Source organism: Podarcis bocagei (assembly GCF_964188305.1).
Source record: "Podarcis bocagei genome assembly, chromosome: 13".
NCBI lineage: Eukaryota > Metazoa > Chordata > Lepidosauria > Squamata > Lacertidae > Podarcis > Podarcis bocagei.
In genome coordinates, this window is record NC_138138.1 from 35,946,696 (window position 1) to 35,955,435 (window position 8,740).

General features: G+C 45.4%; 1 protein-coding gene across 5 annotated transcripts; it reads right to left on the reverse strand.

The window, feature by feature from the left end:
* On the reverse strand, positions 1 to 7,332 carry LOC308572694 (sulfotransferase 1C2-like). 5 transcript variants are annotated; one of them, XM_081168998.1, is made up of 9 exons: positions 7,202 to 7,332; positions 6,636 to 6,804; positions 6,365 to 6,493; positions 6,165 to 6,262; positions 5,746 to 5,872; positions 4,468 to 4,562; positions 1,713 to 1,754; positions 879 to 1,059; positions 1 to 206 (listed from the first exon to the last, which is right to left on the reverse strand). In XM_081168998.1, the coding sequence occupies exons 2-9, from the start codon at positions 6,799 to 6,801 to the stop codon at positions 94 to 96; spliced, it is 951 nt and encodes a 316-aa protein (XP_081025124.1). In that variant the 5' UTR covers positions 6,802 to 6,804; positions 7,202 to 7,332; the 3' UTR covers positions 1 to 93. The 5 variants fall into 5 exon arrangements, with proteins under 5 accessions (XP_081025124.1, XP_081025125.1, XP_081025126.1 ...); XM_081168999.1 differs by lacking the exon at positions 7,202 to 7,332 and adding an exon at positions 6,953 to 7,065; XM_081169000.1 differs by lacking the exon at positions 7,202 to 7,332 and adding an exon at positions 7,037 to 7,058.
* Positions 7,333 to 8,740: the final 1,408 nt, after the last annotated feature.

The window sequence follows — 8,740 nt, forward strand, 5'->3', positions numbered from 1 at the left end:
TTTGGTTTCATTGCTTATTTTATTGAAATCAGCCAAAATGTCCACTCCAGGAATGTTATGAAGAAAATATCAATCGGTAGCAGAAGGATGTTCTTACAACTCTGTGCGGAAGACCAGGCTGCTGTCCCCTAACAACCGTAGACAGGCATCATCAAACCGCTCACTTTGTGCCGCTGTGAAGTGCTCTTTCCAGTCTCCTACGGTGCCTATAGACAGGAGACACAATTCAGACAAAACTTCCAGTTTACTAGTCACCTTTCCTCCTATTCTAATCTAGTGTGTTCCTATTTTCATGGAACCCTCTCTTCCATATTAGCTTGTCTATCATTTCCTTCAACGACTCCCATAGAATCTCAATTGGATTGCAGAGGTTTCCGGGAAGTTTCCTAGGGTAAACACTCATTTTTTATCAGGCATCATCACTGTCTTCCTAAAACAGATACTATGATCTATCTAGAGCACACACTGCATGACAATCTTGGGTTTCATCTCCATGTCAGTGCTGCTAAAGCATTACTTTCCTCCAGTCCTCTGGAAGCTGACAAAAACCAGTTTTCCCACACCACTTCTTATATTGTCCGTCAGTGTCCATCCACATGACCAAAATCATACTATGGGAAGCAAGTCCAATTCAGAAAAGTCTCTTGCACCTTTAATCAGAAGCTTCCTCACAGTGGAGATGCAGGTTTATTGAACTTATCCTTAATTATTCTATTATGATGTGGTACATGATGTGGTATAACACTGCTGCAACTGAAAGTGTTTGCTCCCTGAACGCTTTCACCATCACCCCAGTACCACAATTCCCCTCTTCTCTCCGATGTGAGCTGGAACTCAGCATCTAATCCCCACCACCACCACCAACAACAACAACATACCTTTTCGCATGAAGTTTGACACAGTTCGGTCAAAGATAAAAGACGGAATGGAGCTGTAGTTAGTCATTGGGTTTACTTTCATGTTCTCAAACATTGTATGCTGCACAATCTGGTTCACCACTTGATCAGGGAGTTGTAGGCCCAGAAATTGGGCTACTTTCCGGATTTCCCGGGCTGGGTCCTAAGGAAGAGACAAAACTGTTGTCATGGAAGATTTGGGCTGTAATTGTGCTTCTTGATTGATTGGGGCACACAACTGCAAGCTTACGATATCAGACTCATTGGCCACATTCTCACAGGAAGATTAAACAGATTTCCTGGTTTTTTGTGCTTTACTGTGATTGAGCAGCATAAGATACAATAATTCACCATTCCCTAATTCTTTGACAGAGATAAATAAATGTGTAAGCCTTGGCTTCCCATTATGGCTAAAGCAGGCACTGTGATTTTTTTGCTCCATAACTGGGCACATGACCAGCAAGCCAACAGTGGCTGGTGATCATAGCTTGGCAGGGAGCTACGAACCATGATCACAGTAGACCTCCTGCTTTGGTTTTCTCACTTGTTCTAGGAAAGCAGAAATAGCCGGGCAGTATGTGTGGGATACCCAGCCTCATATAACCAACATGCTTAACTAATTAATGCATGAAAGGGTTAAGACCATAGAGTAAGCAGTCCTGCCAGGCTTAGCTAGGTCACCAAACTCTTTGTTGTTCCTTTCCACCATGTGAACCCTACCAGTAAGGAGATCTAAGCTGGATGCTCCAAGCTTAGACCGTGTGGTTTAAGCAAGCCATATTTGTGTTTCTAAACAAATGATTTGGAAATATTTACCATTTGGGAACCTGAGTTATACTTCCTGTCTTTTTCTTGCTGCTGAATGGAAAAGCACATGACTCAGACCTTCGAAGAGTTTGTAAGTAAACCATTTTTAACTTACAAAATGTGTGGTCTCTTTTTATACTAAGGGAAGTTGTGAACTTTGGAAGTAATTTAGAAGGGTATATTTTAAGGTCTAACAGCCTATAGCTCCACGCTTAATTTTGCTGTATATTTTGTGATTTTAAATCTCTGCTGGGGATCTCTCACCAAAGAGTTACTTGTCCCAAACCTGGATCTAGGCATCCAGGAATTCTTCTTCTTTAAAATTATACCCTATATCTATCTATTCTTTTCCCAAAGCCAACAGTGTGCACCAGCAGACTGCTCAAGCATGCCAAACCACAATAAATCAGGAGCTGTGCTCTGCAAATGCAGCAATTGCTTGGAGCAGTTTAGCAACAGAGTGCTTTCATGGCTGAAAACACTACATACTGGGGAATGCCCAGGGAGCATATCCAACTAGATGAGCAGCCTTCTAGATGAAGTGCCTTCTAACACTGAAATTTTATTATTGTCTTTCAAGGACAGCAGCTGACTAATCCTTCTCCTCACCTACCTTACCCTCCAACCCTCAATTCTACGTTGGTTGGATGGATTCCTATCCTTCAGTTTCTCTTAATTTCCTTTATTGAAATGCTTTGTGTTTATTTCTGAAGCCCTTTGTGACTGCCTGGTTTGTGTTATAGCCAGACATGCATGCTAATTAGACATTGGGGCCCTCAGAAATTACATTTTAGATGGAGCCTCGGATCTAGTAACAGCTGTTCTTTTCACACGGGGGACCAGAGGCCTAGTTTTAAAGCACTTTGGGATCCTATTTCATGGAATTGTGTGAAGTTCTGAAATGACAATAAGAAACTGGGGCTGCTTAATTCTCCGAGGGCGGGGAGGAATGTGTGGTGAGTTTAAGCCAAGCTGGCTGCAGATTCAGATAGTTAATTTCCTCCAGTCTTCTTCAAGGTCCTCGGCTCGGCTTGCATTGCTGAGAGGGGGAAGTGAATCAAATCAGCCCTGGGTCACTTCTTGTTTTATCCCCACAGAGTTCTGCAGAAGAAGAAAGTTCTGCTACCTAGAGCTATCAGGGATACTGGAGTGGGGAGAAGCAGCCGGAAGTGGCATGGGGCAGGAAAGGCCCTTGTTGCCTCTTGCTTTCTGCCCCCCACCTCCCATCCCAGGCAATCTCCCAAATACCAAATTAGACTCTTAGTTTGGAAAAAGAATGTACAAAGGATTTGATTCGACTCAACCCTTGCTGCCTCTTGCCTCCCGCCTCAAATCTCTCCAGTGCTGCAGTGCAAGAGACTCTTGAAGAGGTTTGGAGAAAAAACAGCAAGAAGAGCTTCAGGGGGCTAATTTGATTCAGCTCTCTTTTCTCAGAAACTAGGCTGGCTCACGAGGTTCTTCCCTTGTGACATCAGTTAGGGGAAGCTGGGAGAAAGTAATTTTCTTGCTCTACACAAAGCACATGCACCCACCCTGACACACAGAGAGCACGCCAATGTCCCAGTCTGTTCTTATGGTTACAGATCCTGCGCAGTTCCGTTAAATCGGGGATGTACGAAAAGAACGAAAACAGCCTCCAACAAAGCAAACTGTAATTTAATACTGTGCCAGCTAATTAAGGGAAGGGGTGATTAAGCGGAGAGCCAAAAAAGCATACCCAGGGTATTTTCTGCCAAACTCTGCCCAGTGGTGGGGACAGCAAGTAGAAAGACAGCAATGAATATGTTAGGTAAAAAAAAGGGGTGGGTGCCAATTGCAAACAGAGGAAGATCAGGTCAGCATGACCTGGCTGCAAGATAATTCTCCCATCTGGACACAGCCTAACTCTAGGGAACCAGTCTCTTTTTCTGAATGCTGTATGGTAAAGCAGATGAATCTGACCTTTGGAGAGTTTGTATGTAAACTATTTTAAAGCTACCAAGCATGTGGTCTTTTTCTACGCTAGGGGAAGAGGGAAGTTTTGGAACTCTCAAGAGCATATTTTTGAAGGTCTAGCAACCTATATTTCCATGCTTTAGTTTGCTGTGTATTTTGTGATTTTAAATCTCTGCTGGGATTCTTTCACCAAAGAGTACTTGCCTCAATCCTGGAGCCCGGAAGTCTCTTTTCTATATACAGTGGTGCCTCGCAAGACGAAAAGAATCCGTTCCGTGATTCTCTTCGTCTAGCGGTTTTTTTCGTCTTGCGAAGCAAGCCCATTGAAGGATTAGCGGATTAGCGCTATTAGCGCTATTAAAGGCTTTTAGAGGCTTTTAGCGGCTTATCTGCTGATCCGATCAGCTGATAAGCGGCTTAGCGGCTTAGAAAAAGTGGGGGAGGGGAAAAAAACCAACAGGAACTCGCAAGACATTGTCGTCTTGCGAAGCAAGCCCATAGGAGATTCATTTTATGAAGCACCTCCAAAACGGAAAACTCCTTCGTCTAGCAACTTTTCCGTCTTGCGAGGCATTCGTCTTGCGGGGCACCACTGTACCTATTTTTTTTCCTAGAGCCAATATTGTAGTCCAAAACATTTGGAAGACACCATGTTGGGGGTGGCATAATTTACCCTCCATTCCCCCCACCCCACATTTCAATAAACTTGCAGTTTGAGTTAGATGTCCCTTGACTCCCGGGCCACAAAAAATGGCATCTTTCCTGCCCAACTTCATGCTTAGGCTCCATCTGGACTGTGTGTGTGGGTGTGTGGGTGTAAACTGCTTACCTCTTTCATGTCTTCATAAAAGAGGTACAGGATTCGGTAATGTTCTTTGGCCTCCCACCATCCACGGACATGATCAAACCATGAGCCCCAGGCAACTGCAAGGAGACGCAAATGGAGAAGAAATACTGACACACACACATAAATCAGCACATCAAAATGTTCTGCAAACTGGTACCACTTTTTGCCCTCTACTTTTGAGAACTAATTAATTGAAACAGAAATGCAATAGAGCCCCAATGTAGTGGGGGAATCTGTCCCCACATGATCTGCTCCATGTCTTCTCAGTCACTGTCCAGGTGTTAAATGTTGGTGAAACTACCTGAAGTCTCCTCCTGCATATATCCACCTTAGAGCCTGGATAGCTCAACTGGTTAGAGCATGGTGCTGATAATGCCAAGGTTGCTGGTTTGATCCCTGTATGGGACAGCCACATATTCCTGCATTGCAGGGGATTGGATGAGATGATGATGATGATTTTATTATTTATACCCCGCCCATCTGGCTGGGTTTCCCCAGCCACTCTGGGCGGCTTCCAACCAAATATTAAAATCAATACAGCATCAAACATTAAAAACTTCCTAAACAGGGAACTTGCCTAAAAGACAGCCTTCAGTTGTCTTTTAAAAGTCAAATAGTTGTTTATTTCATTTATATCTGATGGGAGGGCATTCCACAGGGCGGGCGCCACTACCGAGAAGGCCCTCTGCCTGGTTCCCTGTAACCTCACTTCTCGCAGGGAGGGAGACACCAGAAGGCCCTCGGCACTGGACTTCAGTGTCCAGGCTGAACGGTGGAGGTGGAGACGCTCCTTCAGGTATACAGGACCGAGGCCGCTTAGGGCTTTAAAGGTCAGCACCAACACTTTGAATTGTGCTCGGAAACGTACTGGGAGCCTAGGAGTCCCTTCCAACTCTACAATTCTATGATTCTCCCTTTGATGGCTCTTTGTTTTTAAACCAGACAATGAGCGGATAGCCCTTCAAACATAGGGTTATTTGAAACAGAAGACAGGCCTCTTTATCTGGTTCTCACATAACCTTCCCTAAATATAACTTACAACATTATAGGGCAGGAAGAAAAACAGTGCAGAGCTTTGCAAGTGAACAAGAGTAATTCCCTCCTTCTGCTAATGTGTATCTCGTGTGGGGACCAGTAGCTTTCATCTCTCTCTAATACAGCAGAGGAGATCAAACAAGGTCTTGGCCTGGACTGAAAGCTTGCTTAGACTGATGCACACTTTATTTTTCCCTGTTTTGTATTTATGTATCCTCCACTCACTCTTTCCCATGAGGAAGTTCTCCAGAAACTCATCCCAGTTTCCTGGTTCTGGCAACTCCTTGTTCATGCGGTGGAAATGGAAGTAGGAGACTGCGCTGTCCTTGGCATTCCTGGCAAAGTAGATGATCTGCAGAAAGAGGGGAGTCTGAATGCGAAGCCTTCCACTCACATCCCTTGTTCCACCTTGTGAACTTTCTGCCCCTCCTTTTTATTTTTTGGGGAGCAGTGCCCTTCGAGGAAAAAGGGGCCCCAAACCTGTTTGAAACCTGACTGGTCCAAAATATTGAACCTCTTCACCTGCTCATAGGCCCCCCTCTCCTCTCCTTTGCATTTCACACAGCCCAAGGGCTGAGCACGGAAACTGAGAGAGGTTCCAGGACTAAACTTTGACTTATATTAAACCCATTGACCCAACGGACCTTGCAGTTCTGTTCCCAGAAGGAAGGTGGCAACAGAGGGACTGGGAGGTGAGATTTGAGCGTTCGTGGAGAGGGCATTACCTCTGCCTCGTCCAAGCCTAAAACAAGAGAGGGTGACATTCAGCCTAGAGGTGAGGATGAAACCCTTTCCCCCCCCCACACACACCCATTGTCTCTCTGAAGCGGCACCTGTTACTCACCATGAGGGAAACGTTTTGGAGAGAACAGGTCTATGAAGGGAATCCGTTGATGGATGGGGGCCTGGTCACATTTCTGAGGGTCTCCTCTATGCTGGATCATGCTCACAATTTCCTGTATCCAGGAAGTCCCTAGCAGGAAGGGTTGGAGGAGAAATATGGAGATCCAGTCATTCACCCATTGGCCCCCAATCCCCCAAGCTCTACATCTCCCCCCACATTGTTGTCTCCTCACCACCAGGACAAAGCCCCTTGTTCTCATCTCCCCATTTACCTGCTTTGGGGTAAGTGCAAATGAGAAGGTCATCGGGCCGAGCTTTGAAGGCCCAAAGGCGCTGCCAGTTATCTGCTGTGTCTTTGAGGCAAGGGATGCCATCAACGTCCACCAGCTCTGTGCGCTTGATGGGCTCCATATCTTCCCACCCAGTTTTGTGATCCATCACCTGGTGGAGCATGAAAAGAAATAAATGAGATAAGTCGAACCTGCATCAAAATGTTGCAGAGTGGACTCCCCATCTTCAAGGTCACCCCCCTTTCCCTGGATACACCGTCCCAGTTTCCCTTCCCCTCCTCCTTTTTTATCCTTCCCACCTTGAATTCAGCCAGTGCTTTGCTGCCACTGAGCCTGCTCAGACCTTACTGGACTGTTGGAGGTTCCCTGAAGCTTACAGATACCTCTCTCGTGGGCACAGGCGGTACCACTGGTGAACGAGACTGCTCTTAGCGTATAGGATCCTTGTGCTTTCCACCCCAACACAGCCGTGCCCGTTGGCAGGAGGCCACGTTTGCCTACTGCTCTCCTGTGCCATCTACCTGAAGGAAACCAAATGAAATGCCCACCTGACAGTTTCACTCCAGTGAAGCAGCTTCTTCCTCCTTTCCGCCTCTCTCTTGCTCTCTGCGCAGCTGGAGAGGGTCTTTTTCGGAGAGAGCAAAGTCCCTGACTGAACTTCTTTGCATGTTAGATGAGGGCACTCTGCCAGTACTTTTCTGAGGTTACAGTTTAATTTTTGTAATAGTGTGGTGATCTAATGTGTGTGCGGCTGTTCATATGTGAGGATATCGTCGCATCTACTGCCCCAGGGCCTGATTTTCCACCCAACGTTCTTTAACCCTCTATAGCAAGTATCCCTGCAAAGAGGCCAGGCGACCCCCTGGTAATATACTCCGGCATTTCCTCTAGGGGGCAGGGCCCTTGAGCGATTCATATTACGGCAAGGGACCTTGGTTCCTGTTTTGCTACAGAAACACACATTTTTAGGAGTTAATACAGTTCTTTTTTAATTTTTAATTTAAATTTTAATAACATATAAAACATACATATACATTTACACAATTACACAATACAGTTCAGTGAATAGAAGATCCAAGGACTGCATCCCATAATCCCCCAAGATAGATTGTAGCAACTTGACATTTTGTCCTAGCATCAGTTGAGGCTTGCGTACTTGGTTTTCTACCTACTGCACACGTAATATAGATCTTTTGCATATATATTTTTGCCCTTGAAATACGCTTCCTGATCAACCTCAAACCAGTCAAAGTGTTACTGCATGACAATTTTGGATTTCATCACCATGCCAGGGCTGTTGAAGCATTACTTTCCTGCAGTCGCCCGGAAGCTGACTAAAAACTAGTTTTCTCATATCACTTAATATAGTTCTATACTGTCTGACATTATCAATCTACATGGCCAAGATCGTACTACGGGAAACAAAACCCTCCCCAACTTTAATTAGAAGCTTCTTCACAAGGGACACGCAGCATTAATGAACTGACCTTCAACTTTACCATTCTGAAGGGGTACTTCTACAGTGCTTCTAAAAAATTCCCTCTGATATGAGCTGGAACTCAGCACTGTTCCTGTCCCTCACCCCAACACACCTTTTCGCATGAAGGGTGACACAGTTTGGTCAAAGATCAAAGAAGGTACAGAGCTGTGGTTAGTCATTGGGTTTAGTTTCATGTTCTCAAACATTGTATGCTGCACAATCTGGTTCACAACTGGGTCAGGGAGTTGTAGGCCCAGAAATTGGGCTACTTTCCGGATTTCCCGGGCCGGATCCTAAGGAAGAAATGAAACCGTTCTCAGGGAAGATTCGGGCTGTGATTGTGCTTCTTGATTGATTCAGGCCCTGCAGTCTCAAGCTTACAACACCAGACTCATTGGCCACATTCTCACATGACGATAAACCGGACCTCCTGGCCACCACACCACTACCTTAAAATGCCTAAATTAGCTGGCTGTTGTGATACCCTCTGATCTTCCGCTCACGCCAGCAATCTGTGCTGGAATGTAAACAGACATGTGACATGTAACAATCCACATATCTGCAGCAAAGGGTGGAATGGAATTCCCAACAGGCACCACCATTATCC

What these genes read in the sequence shown, in the direction of transcription:
- LOC308572694 (XM_081168997.1), bottom strand. Translation starts at nt 6,816, where the DNA reads ATGCTCCACCAGGTGATGGATCACAAAACTGGGTGGGAAGATATGGAG. An exon ending in TCCAAAACGTTTCCCTCATG is followed by an intron (nt 6,263 to 6,364) that starts GTGAGTAACAGG and finishes CTCTTGTTTTAG; the next exon opens with GCTTGGACGAGGCAGAGGTA. An exon ending in TCTGGGAACAGAACTGCAAG is followed by an intron (nt 5,873 to 6,164) that starts GTCCGTTGGGTC and finishes CTCTTTCTGCAG; the next exon opens with ATCATCTACTTTGCCAGGAA.